This window comes from Herpailurus yagouaroundi, unplaced genomic scaffold, assembly GCF_014898765.1.
Source record: "Herpailurus yagouaroundi ecotype Mexico unplaced genomic scaffold, PumYag 191, whole genome shotgun sequence".
Lineage (NCBI taxonomy): Eukaryota > Metazoa > Chordata > Mammalia > Carnivora > Felidae > Herpailurus > Herpailurus yagouaroundi.
Genome location: NW_024412422.1, coordinates 10,124,352 through 10,137,423, shown reverse-complemented (window position 1 = coordinate 10,137,423; position 13,072 = coordinate 10,124,352). Strand labels below are relative to the sequence as shown.

General features: G+C 49.1%; 1 protein-coding gene across 6 annotated transcripts in view; it reads left to right on the top strand.

Annotated features, from left to right (window-relative positions):
* RPH3A (rabphilin 3A) overlaps positions 1–13,072 on the top strand; it is a 278,148-nt gene that overhangs the window by 262,103 nt on the left and 2,973 nt on the right. For all 6 annotated transcript variants that reach the window (XM_040443834.1, XM_040443835.1, XM_040443833.1 and 3 more), the window contains 5 exons: positions 1,677–1,803; positions 5,213–5,269; positions 5,972–6,126; positions 9,748–9,829; positions 12,967–13,063. In XM_040443834.1, coding sequence (XP_040299768.1) covers positions 1,677–1,803; positions 5,213–5,269; positions 5,972–6,126; positions 9,748–9,829; positions 12,967–13,063 — 518 coding nt within the window. The remainder of the gene's footprint in view (positions 1–1,676; positions 1,804–5,212; positions 5,270–5,971; positions 6,127–9,747; positions 9,830–12,966; positions 13,064–13,072) is intronic.

Genomic DNA, 13,072 nt, shown 5'->3' with positions numbered 1-13,072 from the left:
GTTTCCAGCTTCTATTACCAACAAAGTTGCAACGAGTATCCTTTATGCAACGTGTATACACACTGGTGTTTCCTTGGGATAGAAACGAAGTGAGCAGGCATTTCCTGCTTCATAGTATCCGCCGTTGTGGGGTTTGTTTTATTTTACAAATGGCACAAACAGCGTTTCAAATTTGGCTGTTCCACACACATTCCCACCAGCTAGCTACACTATTAGGTTAAGTAAACATTTCTATTGCAGGGTAACATCCACTTAGAAAAATGCACACATAAAAAAAAAAAACTGCACAGATTGATGAATTTTTACCACGTGAACACATCAGGATCCAAGAAGAGGACAATCCCACCCCTGCCCCACCAGCGCCGTCCCCGTAGTGAGGACCCCTCCCTCGGGGCATTCACTGTCCTGACTTCTGACAGGACAAACGAACTCAGTCAGGTTTTGTACTTTACATAAACGGGATGGCACAACATGACCCTTTGTGTCTGTCTCCTTTCACTTAATACTATGTTCGTGACATACACCCAAGTTGTTGCTTGTGTCTGTAGATCGTTGATGCTTTGTCGCTATTTAGTATCCCCTGGGGTGATGATGCCACAGTTTTATGTGTCTGTTCTACTGCTGAGGGGCATTTGGTTGGTTTTCATTGGGGGGGCTATTACAGTAGTACGGCTGGGAACATTCGAGTCACATATTGTGCATGCTTTTCTTCCTAGGAGAGTAAGGGTTGAATTGTAGTGTATGTGCACGTTCAGCTTTAACAGAAAACTGCCAGTTTCCCAAAGAGATTGTACCAGTTGCCACTCTTAACAGCAGTGCATGAGAGTCCTGGGTCCTCCCCATCCTCATCAACACATTTCCCTTTTGGCCATTCTGGTGGCTGTGCTGTGGTGTCGCAATTCTGGTTTTGCATTTCCCCGATGATTAATTACAACACTGTTTTCTCTTTCATTTTTTTATGTTTCTTCCTTTTTGAGAGTGAGGGAGACAGAGTGCGAGCAGGGAAGGGGCCGAGAGAGAGGGAGACACAGAATCCGAAGCAGGCCCCAGGCTCTGAGCTGTCAGCACAGAGCCCGACGCGGGGCTCAAACCCACGAACCGCGAGATCGTGACCTGAGCTGAAACCAAGAGTCGGATGCTTAAAGACTGAGTCACCCAGGCCACCCCCCTTTAAAAAAAAAAAAAAAAGTTGATTGCAGCAGCTTTCTTCGTAAAAGCTCAGAACTAGAAACGGATCAAAAGCAAATACCCATCAGTAGCACAAGTATTATGGTATAGTTTCACAGTGGAATACTATACAGTAGGGAAAACGACAAATGCCTATAGATGTAGATGAAGCTTATCTTTGAGGGAGGTCATGACAAGGAGGGACCTTGAGGATCTTCCAGGAGCCAGAACATTCTATATCTTGAGGTGGGTGGTGGTTACATCAGTGTATACCTATGCAAAAACACAGCAAGTTATAAATTTAAGATTTGTACACATTACTGCTTGTAAGTTACACGGTGATAAGGAAGAAACAAAGTACCTGGCCTAGTGCTCAAAAAATAGGAAACTGAAATATTCCTATGCACACGACACATTCCTTGTCAGTATCAGTCACAGCTCTTGGTACATAGTAGGTGCTCAATATAGGCCCTTCTTTCTCTCCCCACCCCTTCCTATGTTGATTGCAGGATCTCTGTCTGTGACGAGGACAAATTTGGCCATAACGAGTTTATCGGTGAGACCAGATTCTCACTCAAGAAACTGAAGCCTAACCAGAGAAAGAACTTCAACATCTGCCTGGAGCGGGTGATCCCGGTGAGCGCCTTTGCCTCGAGGGTGCAATGGGGGAGAAGAGTTTGGGGGCTGGGGCCTTCCTCTGGGGCCTGCAAAGGGGGTGATAGATCTGCAGGGTGCCCGACAGTGGAGGTGGGAGGGGGATTTCAGGTCACAACATCGGGATGGCATCCTGGCTCTTCAACCCTGTACCAAAATCACTTCTCTGACGTCCGCGTCCTCCTCGGTGACATTGAGAAGGGCGGTGTGGTGCAGCAGTGTGGCCCGTCTGGGTTCAAAGCCTGGCTCCGCCATTTCCCTGGTCCCTGGCCTTGGCCAAGGGTCTGAACTATTCTGAGCCTCTGATTTTCTAGTCTACAACATGGGCATCCTAACAGGACTTTCGCCATAGGACGGTTGTGTGATACATACAATCAGAACAGAACCTAGGGTCTAATAGCCACTTGTAAATTAACTGTTGCTATTGTAGAAAATAATACTGCCTCACCCCCTTGTCGGTCACGAATTCATAAAGCACCACGCAGATCAGTGGGTGACAGGGTAGCATAGTGCTTAAGACATGGGCTCTGGAGCCAGAGTCAGGCTCTGGCACTTCTAGTATAATCTGAGCCAAATGATTTGACCTCTCTAGGCCTCAATTTTCTCATCTGTAAAATGGACTAATGTAGCAAGTACGAACTTCATAAGGTCTTTAAAGGCTTAATCTGAGACTACCTATAGAGCATTGGAGCTGTTACTGCTATGTGCTGCTTGCCTTTTGGGAAAAAACAGGAACCAAACCAAGGCGCTCCAATTGGAGATTGGAGAATAGCAATCTATACCTCGGAATCAACTGGGGATTTTTATTTTTTTCAATTGTTTCTGTAGTTCAGTGTACTTTAGTAGCAAACTTACAGGAACAGCACAGAGGACCGACGACATTAAAAAACAGGTAGGACTTGTAGGACAACTCAGAATGGTGAATGGAGGGAATCTACCGCGTGATTTAAAAAAAAAAAAAAAGCCACAAACACCGTTTAGCTGCCGTCGATAAGAAATTTCCTTGTTTAAAAAAAAAAAAAATCCAAATGCTGGCATTGTCCAGAAAAATGTAACTGGTTTATTTAAGATCGTTATAAAGTTGAAGCTGCTGAATCGTGTTCATTGAAACATGTTCACTTGCATTAACGCTTTAGGTCTCTGCATTTGTATTAAAAATTCACATACAAATGAAAATGGAGAAACTGTTAATACCTGATTTCTGTCCCCCGTTTTTTCCCTTGCAATCATATACTCAGGTAACTTTTGATTCCCATGGGAAAAAAAAAAAAAAGTACCTAACGTTCAGAGCCACCAATAACAGGAAGAAAAAAAAATTTCTGTAATGTTTAGATAGTTTTGAGAGAGAGAGAGCGCACACGAGTATGAGCAGGGGAGGGACAGAGAGAGAGACAAAGCAGAATCGGCACGGTCAACTCACCGACCTTGAGATCATGATCCAGAATCAAGAGTCAGGTGCTTAACCGACGGAGCCCACCGAGGCACCTCCAAATGCTATCTATCATAGTGGATTCTTAAGCACTTTCTCCGTGCGTGTGGTGCACTAGCTGGATGTCTTTTGCCACAATGTTGCACGTTTGGCATGGAGCGTCTTCAAAGAGGCCCGCAGGATAGGCCTCACTGCCTCCTGCAAAGTCTAATGGCTGCACTCCGGAAGCGCAGATCTGTTTTGCAGTCCTGAGCAATTTCTCGCGCCAGATGCCGGAAAGGAAGTTTGCGGATCAGAAGTTCAGTGGACTTCTGATAACGTCTAATTTCACCCAAGGCCACAGGGCCAGGCCTGTGACGATGAGGTTTCTTCACCCTCCAGTAGAGGGCGCACTCTTGCAAGCAGCTTTTGTAACCTGTGGCTTCCTTGAGGCTTCCCCCTCCCATTTTCGAGCAGTCTGCTTTGTATGCGCCCTGGCACGGAGACCTCCCTACCTACCTGCCTTCTCCTTCCGCTGGAGCACGGCTGGAGGCAGTGAGCGATACTGGCACAGCAGAGGCTGCAAACACAGTTCTCAACTGGAGATTTTTAACCCGGTTTTTCTTTTTTTTAATATGAAATGTATTGTCAAATTGTAAACCGGAGTTTAAACTACATGTTAAACCAGAGCTTAAACTATGATTCGTGGGGATCTCCCTGGAGATCCTGACTTAGTGAGGTAGGGTGGGACCCAGCACTCTGTATTTTTAAAGACAAAACAACCTGCCCATTTTACATATGGGCCACCTTGGGCCCACAGAGGGGAGCGAGCTGCCAAGGTTATGCCACAAGTCAGTGGCTGTGCTCTCACGCACCGGCCAGAGCCTAGCTCTCCTGCAGCCACCAGTGTGACTCTTCCCCCTGGGCAGTGGCCAGCTCCCCACAAGGACTCCGTGGGGGGGGCGGGAGGGGAAGTCCTACAGCATCCTCCCACCAGATGGCCAGCCCGAGGATGGAATATCCCTTGTGCCGCACCATGTTTCTATAGCATAGGCAGAAGAACAAGACAGAGCAAGGAAATTTGCAAGAAGCAATTTGCCCCAAAGGCCAGGCTCCAAATAAATCATTAAAGACCATCCGAAGAGTGAAGAGTTGGCTCTGGCTCTTTTCCTAGAAACAGCTGGTTCTTCAGGCCTCCTCCTCCATCCCTCACTCAGTGACTCCAGCCGGTCAGGACAGGGGCCGGGCCCTCACCTGGCTTATCTGCTCCCGAGTCTGCCCATCTTGCTGTGAGGGGTGCAGCCAGCCCCGGAGGCACAGAGGTGCCGGGGACAGGCAGGGGCCTGGAGCCGCCACAGGACATCTTTTGCTCTTTGTCCTTAACCTTCCCACCGCCAGCTACCCCCACGTGCCCCACGAAGAGCAGGGGCCTCGCAAGTGCTGTCCCTTCCCCCCACCCCCGCCCCGGACCTCAGTTTTCCTCATCTCCATAGTGGGGAGGTTGGATTTAGGCAGTGGTTTCCACATTGTGTGCCCCAGAGTCCTAGAATCCCACAAAAGGACCTTAGGAACCAAGGGGGGAGAAGTACCTGGTGGTTCAGACCCCAAGCCCCCTGTGTCAATTCTACCAAAGCAGATGAAATCTTACCTGTTTTATGAGTGGGGTGCCCTGCCATTTCTTCGCTATGTGACCTCGGGCAAGCGGCTTAACCACTCTGACCCTCAGTGTCCTCATCTGTCAAATGGGATAGGAATATACAACCTGCATCATAGGCTATTGTGCATTAACGTGGTCTGTCAAATGGTTAACATGACATAAATTTTATCTGAATGAAGGGGAGCTGGAGGACCACAGAAGTTTGGAGAACTCACCCTCGTGGCTCTGGCTGCTAATGGAAGGATGTGGGTTTCCGATCCTTCCCGTGTAAGGAGATGAGCCTCATAGACTCATGTTATCTTTCCTTTCTGTTTCTTTCCTCTAAGATGAAGCGTGCTGGAACCACCGGGTCAGCCCGAGGCATGGCCCTTTATGAGGAGGAGGTGAGCACTCAGTGGGTATTGAAGCCGCAGTCAGGATCTGCCAATTCTCTTTTCTCTCCCTCCCAGCCCCATCCTTATTCTTTCCCCCAAAACCACTTGCCCGTCGGTGTACCATGAGAGAGGTACCCCTTCCCATTAGAACATGAGACCAAATGGATGCTCCTCCCGTCTGGAGCCCCCAAGGCCAAGAAAGCCCACCCTCTCACACCCGGGGCACACCCTTGAGTTCCCCTGCCTTGTTGGCAGAAGCTCTGCTGGAAAATTCTGCAGGACTAAAGCAATGCCACTCTCCCTCCATGGGGACCTAGGACAGGCTGGCTGGGGCTGGGGTTGGGCTACATATCTGTGCCCTCTGCCCAGCTCCCTCATGGGGCCCCAGGGACTACAGTGTGAGAAAACTGTTTTACTCAGGCAAATCTGAGTTCAGAGTCAGACTGGAACCAGGGTCCAGCCCCACCTCCAATCACTCAGGGCTCTGTCCTTGTCTAAGTCAGAGTAAAGCCCCAGGCCCCCAGGTGCCTTCATTGCTAGCCCGACTTTCTGGTCCCTGGAGACTGGGGAGCATCTGCTGTCCATGGTGCTGACCGTGCTGGGGCGGGCCAGCGCCTCCTACTTTCCACAGGCTCCTCCCTCCTGCCAGTCATCCGTCCTGTTGCCTGGCCCCCTCCCCTTCCTAGACCCATGTGCCCTCTTCTTCTACAGCAGGTGGAACGAATTGGTGACATAGAGGAACGCGGCAAGATCCTGGTGTCCCTCATGTACAGCACACAACAGGGAGGCCTCATCGTGGGCATCATACGCTGCGTGCACCTGGCCGCCATGGATGCCAATGGCTACTCAGATCCATTTGTCAAGCTGTGAGTCATTGGGACTGTGAATGGACCCCAGACGGGGTCCTAGATCGTTGCAAAGGGAGAACCTAGAGAATTTCCCCAAGATCATTGAACGTTGAGGCTCAGAGAAGGGAATGAGCGTGCCCAGGGTCACACAATGAGGTGATGTCCAGAACTGGCTAGAGTGTGAGTCTGGGGTCTCAGACAGTCAGACCGTTGTGTCGCTCGCCCATACGAGGAGTTTTGTGACTCTGTCCTCTCCAGTGGGAGAGAGGCAGTCGGCAAGTTGCAGTAACCCCCTTTGGAGCCCCCTGGAATCAGCAACACATCCCTCCAGCAGTCCAGAGCCTCACCACCGAAGAAGCAATTCCAGCTTTTCCCAGGTGCAGTCTGGAAATGCTCTAAGAAAAGGCCTTAGACTTTGGTTATTCCAGTAATCGCCACCATGGGGAGTAAGAGAGACGTGTTAGCTGTGTTAGTCCAGGTCCTCTGGAATGATGCCAAGATGGGATTCAACAGACAAAGGTTCACTAGGAGAAATGCCTGAGTGAGGGAAAGCAGGGAGGGAGTGGGAGAGGCCACCGTGTGTGCGAGAGCAGAGAGGGGAGGTGGGAGCCAGTGGAAGCATACTAGATGCAAGTTCAGCGAGACCGTCCCAGTCCTCAAGGCCCAAATCAGCCGCCAGATGAGTCCCATGTCTCCTAGGAGTGGGCCCTGCCACCTTCAGTCATCAGCTGGGAGCAGGGTCTTGGCACGAACGTGGCTGGATTTCCAAGTGCAGCAGCTGGGGCCTAGGTCAGTTATGCTGTGGCTGGAGGTCCACCCGGCGCATTCTCGTGGCCACCACTGAATCAGACGTGGGGTTCCTCTCCCATCTCTGCCAGCTGCTAGCTGTGTAACTATAAGCAAGTTGTGTTTCTGTCGATATGGTGGAAAGCCTGGGCTCTGGGTCCAGACTGCCTGGGTTTGAATCTTAGAGCCAGTAGTCTTCAGTGTTCTCCAGCTGTGTGACCTTTGGCTAGTGCCTTCACATCTCTGGCCCTCGATGTCCTCATCTGTAAAACGGGAAGAGTAACGTTGGCCATGAGGTTCTCTCCTCCAAGGAGCAGACACCAAGACTAAGTGAGGTGTGCAAGAGATTTATTGGGGAACATGCCTGTGAAGAAGATTTGAGAGGGAGTGAGAGGAGGGTCAGAGGAAAACAGGTGGGGAGGAGGGGGGACGGTTGGGCAGGGAAAGTCGAAGATTGAAGTGCAGTTCTGAGGAAGTTTTGACGCAGGCTGTGGGGAATCCTGGAGTGCAAAGTCACTCGGAGGAGCCCTGCACCTCCCAGAAATGGGGCTGCCTCCTGTCCCTGCCGGCCCAGGTACGGGAGCTGCCCAGGGCAAGCGCAGCCACAGTGGGAACATCGGGGTGAAATCAGAGCCCAGCAGCTTGTCAGCCAATTTTGCCCCCTGCGGTTGGAGATCTGAGAGATGTGTTTTCGTGGGGTCCGGTACGTAGTAAGTGCTCCATAAATATGTGCCATTGTGGTTATAAATCACCACCACCACTATTCCTACTCACGGCAAAGGGGGCTCATTGTTCCCTCCAGCCTGGGAGACGCTCCCTCCCACTGACTGCCTTTCATAATGGAAAGCAATGCTTCCCTTCAGGTCATGGCTAAAACTCAGTGTGGACTTTGCTTCAGATTTTCTTCGAATGAGGAGTTAGTGAACAGAAGAACCCACGTGTCAGGGATGAGTTTGATTTCTGGGAGTCATTGGCATTTATTTTCTCATACGGTCCAACAGAGAAAACTGGCTCATGGACTACTGGCCTGCCCTCCATTACATCCCAGCCACGTGCAAATTGTTTTTCTTAAATAATTCTCCCTACTACCCCTTCTCTCGTCTGCCCAATCTCTGCAGAAGAAGGAGCCTTGCTGAGGTCACCAGTAAAACGGCTGCCCTGGTGGCCATTGTGGGAAAGCTAAAAGGAGGCCATTAATCGGTTTAAGACCAAATAAAGATTTTTAAAATCAGAATTGATTTTATCTCTTTAAAATTTTTTTAATGTTTCTTTTTGAGAGAGAGAGAGAGAGAGAGAGTGTGTGTGTGTGTGTGAGTGGGGGTGGGGCAGAGAGAGAGGAGGAGACACAGAATCCAAAGCAGGCTCCAGGCTCTGAGCTGTCAGCACAGAGCCCGATGCAGGGCTCAAGCCCACGAACCGTGAGATCGTGACCTGATCCGAAGTTGGACGCTCAACCGACTGAGCCCCCCAGGCGCCCCAATCTTATCTTTATCGTTGCTCAGCACCTCATACTTTCAGTACCAACTTTGTGTCCCTTCTTGAAAAGTATCCTCGGGGCGCCTGGGTGGCTCAGTAGGTCCTGTTTCAGATTCTGTGTCTCCCTCCCTCGCTCCCTGCCCCTCCCCCACTTGTGCTGTATGTCTCTCTCCCTCAAAAATAAATAAACATTACAAAGTAAAATTCATAGATGAAGAAAATTATCCTCACGGGCTGTGGGGGAGTACAGGCTTCCAGTCATGGAATGGACGAGTCGCAGGGATCATAGGTACAGCGTATGGAATAGAGTCGATGGTGTTGCAGTCGTGTCGTATGGTGACAGGTTTGGTGAGCACGGTGGAAGCATAGACTTGTCCAGTCACTGTGTCGTACCCCTGAAACTAATGGGACATTATATGTCAACAATAGAAATAAATAAATAAAATAAACTGTCCTCCAAAACCCTTCTGTAAGTAAGAAAAAAAAAAAAAAAAAAACATTTGCCCTCTTTAGAGATTGGGCAACTGGGGTATGCCAGAGCTACAGTCAAGTTCAAAGTTGCACAGCGAGTGATAGCTTTAATCCGAATCCAAATATCCCCACTCCCAAGAGTTGTTGGCCTATTTTATTTATTTGCCCAGAAGAAATTAGTTGAGCACCGACTATGTGCCAGGCATTGTGCCTACCCTGGGGAAGAGCCTTCTAGGCAGAGGTAATGGTATGTGCAAAGGCCCCGGGGTGGAAAGGACAGTGAATGGGGAGTGGGGTGAGGAGCATGGCGCAAGACCAGGCTGGGCTGGGGCACGGACCCGATCATACAGCGCCTTAAAGGCCACATCAAGGATTTTGAATTTTACCCTGAGGTCGAAGGGGGAGCCGCCGACCAGTTTTGAGCAGGATTTACTATAATCAGATTTGCTTCTTCTCCTTTCTGTCTACACAGTCACCGTCTCCCCAGGACTTGGGGGCAGTCTAAGGGGTAATAGTGAGACTCCAGTCACCACTGTCTAGGCTTTCAATCTGATTCCTTGGGAGAAAGTACTGGCTAAGAACGTGGACTCCATAGGCAACAGCTGGGTCAAGTCCCCAGCTGTGTGACCGGAGGCACGTGTCTCAATTCTGGATGCTCAGTTTCCTTGTGTGTAAAACAGGTGACCGTAACTCCACCGTCTAGGGTTTGTTGAGAGTTAAATGTACCTACGGTCCTTAGCACAGTCCCCGGTAGATGCTCCAATGCACGTTGGCCATTGTTAATGTTGATTCGCTTTCTGATTTGTTCATTTACTCTCCTGACGCTGGACGGCACCTTTGGGGTCATCAAGAGTCTGCTCTTACTCGTTAAACGTCATCCACAATAGCATTTCTGTCTCCTCTCAGCTGGCTGAAACCGGACATGGGAAAGAAAGCCAAACACAAGACTCAAATAAAGAAGAAAACCTTGAATCCTGAATTTAATGAGGTGAGGCTGCCCCATTTTTGTCATGCTCTGAGAGATTTCCTAGATGCGAGAGAGGAGCACGCTCCCTACTAGGACGTTGTAAAGCACGTCGAGAAAACTTTTTCTCACAGATCGACTTGAATTAGCTAAAGGATAGGTAACGAGTTCCTGGTCACCAGAGGGAATCAAGCCTAAGACAAAAGCCTGTGGATTAGGAAGAAGCTGCATTCGGAGAGAGATTGAAAGGAAATCACCTCCAATGTCTTTACCAATTCTAATAGTTTGTGGTGCTGAAATTTGAGGAAATAAATGGGGGTAGTGATGCCCTTTACCGTCCACCCAGTTGGCGCTCCCTTCCCTCTTCTCCCTCACCCACCATGTCCATCCTGGGCATCAAGTCCCCGCAAGGCCACTGTCTACATACCCTCGGAACGTGCTCCTTCCTGTTGTCTCAGTGTTACTTGTCTGGCGTTTTCTGTCTGGACCGTTGCAGTAGACTCTTGCCTCACTCCCTGGTGTTTGGCCCACCTAAACACGAGCTTTCTAAAGAATGGATCCGGATTTGTCATCCCTGTTGCTTCCCCCAGCAGCGGCCTCCCCGCCTCTCAGGGTGACGGTCAGACCCTTTCGAACTCACGTCCCACCGCTGCCCTACCTGCAGGCCCCTTCTCAGGTCACAGTGACCTCACACGGGTCCTTGGCACGTCTCGTAGCCTTTGTCCTCGCTGCTCCCTTTCTCTGGCCTCCCATCTCTCTCTTTTCCTTTCCGGCAAACTCCTCCTCGTCCCTCAGGAGTTGGGGTGGTGACCCATGCAGGTACGCTCTCCTCTGTGTTTCCAGGCTTTACCTGCCCCGCGTCTTACCCTGTCCCTCTGCATCATGTGTTGACAGTTTTGTCAGATGGTAGGCGCCCGGAAATAGGCGTTGAATGTAATGATCTGATGTTGGGTCAGAGCCCGCGAGTATGGATTTTCCCCAGATGTCGGAAAGCAGGGAAAGAAAACTACAGTACAGGTGTTTTGTGTTGTTTTGTTCTTAAAAATGCATGTGCCTGTATTCATGTGCGCGGAGAATGTTCTGTGTAAACAGAGCTCAGAGCATCCCTGGCCAGTAGTTCAGCCCACCCCGTCCCCAGGCCCCTCTTTCAGCCGGACCCCAACTCAGACTCGGGAATTTTGAGTCAGGAACCAACTGGCAACTGTTGCCGACCTGCCCTACCCTCTCCTGGAGTCTGAACAAGTCACTGAAGACGAAATCCAGACAGCCAATAAGCCTCATCAACAATAAAGTGTGAGACAAGGCCAGACACCATACTCATCACAAACTGGCATAAAAATACCGTAAAATGTTGACACGGGTGTTGGTGAGCCTGTGGGGAAAGGTACACGCCATGCGCACGAGAGCAAACCAGTCTGACTTCCCAAGGGATGTTTGTGAAACTACTCCAAAAGCCTTACAGTTTTTAAGTTTAAATTCCATTTATTCGGGGAACAGGTAATATAGTTACATATTTGAAAATTCCTAAAGGACCCAAGGTATCCAGTCAAAATCCTCCTCCTTTCCCAGCCTCTATCAACTACTTGTCTTCTTCCAAAGTAACTGTACATTATCCGTTTCCAGAATTTATAAGTATACAAAACAAATACGTATGTGGCTTGCTTTCTTTTCTTTTCTTTTCTTTTTTAATTTTTTTTTTAACGTTTATTTTTGAGACAGAGCATGAACAGGGGAGGGTCAAAGAGAGAGGGAGACACAGAATCTGAAACAGGCTCCAGGCTCTGAGCTGTCAGCACACAGCCCGACGCGGGGCTCGAACTCACGGACCGCGAGATCATGACCTGAGCCGAAGTCGGCCGCCCAACCGACTGAGCCACCCAGGTGCCCCTGTGGCTTGCTTTCTTATTGATCACAGATGACATCACAGAATACGCCCACTGCTCTCTATCTTAAAATTTTACAAACTCGGAAAGACATTTCTCGGAATTTATCCTAAGTAAACTGTCATAGATGTACGCAATGACTTAGTTGCAGTTTGCCTTTTCTCATATCATTAACGGCGTGGAAAGTTGGAAACAACCTAAATACTCAACTGTTGGGCATTAGGTTAAGGAACAGCCACACAACCATTAAATGAAGCCATTAAAATGGTGATGCAGAAAAAGATTTGCTAACATGCTAAGCTGTTTTTTTTCTTTTAATTTTTTTTAATGTTTATTTATTTTTGAGACAGAGAGAGACACAGCATGAGCAGGGAAGGGGCAGAGAGAGAGACACACACAGAATCCGAAGCAGGCTCCAGGCTCTGAACTGTCAGCACAGAGCCCGACACGGGGCTTGAACTCACGAACTGTGAGATCCTGACCTGAGCCGAAGTCGGACCCTTAACTGACTGAGCCACCCAGGCGCCCCGCTGAGCTGGTTTTTATCATATGTTACAAAATGGGAAAAGAAGGCCATAGTGCAGTATATTTATTTTATATTTCATAGAGTATTCAAATGTTTCATATAATATAATACTCAAATGAATATTCATATTAACTTTTAAAAACATACTTTAATGTGGTCACACACGGGGAATGGTGACAGTGGCTATTCTTGGGTGGTTAGACTGCAAGTTTTGGTGTTTAGGTTTTATTTTATTTTAGCTTCCTTGTTTGTTTTAATGGTGAATGTGAATGAATTTTATAGTTAGGCAGAAACGTTACATAAAAGTCAGATTATCTGGAAACCTAAGCACCTGTCCCTCACGTTAGCCTCAGGGCCCTCGACTATCCTTAATCTCTAAATGATGGAGTGAAAGGGAAACCCACTTCAGAAGCTACCAGAATGGAAGGACTGATTTCACGGGCCATCTGCCTTCAAGTAAACTTGGCCAGGAGCAACTCTCTTAGAAAAGCCCCATCAGCCTTCCTGTTTCAAACAGAGAGTCATTGAAACGAGAGCTACAGGGCTTGAGGGACTTCATTATACAGAGTGTTTGTTGAAAGGGGATTGTCAGGCCTGGGGTAAAGGCTCGAGCAGGAGGGCCCCCTTGCTCCCAGATGCCCAGTTCTAGGGCCTCCCGTTGGTCCACAAACCCTTAGGGCTCAGCCTCTTAGCTTCTGATTCTAAGGGCTCAGGACCCTCTCACTCACCTGTCTTCCCTCTGCTGCAACCAGGAGTTCTTCTATGACATCAAACATAGTGACCTGGCGAAGAAGTCCCTGGACATCTCGGTCTGGGACTACGACATTGGAAAATCCAACGATTACATTGGTGAGTGCT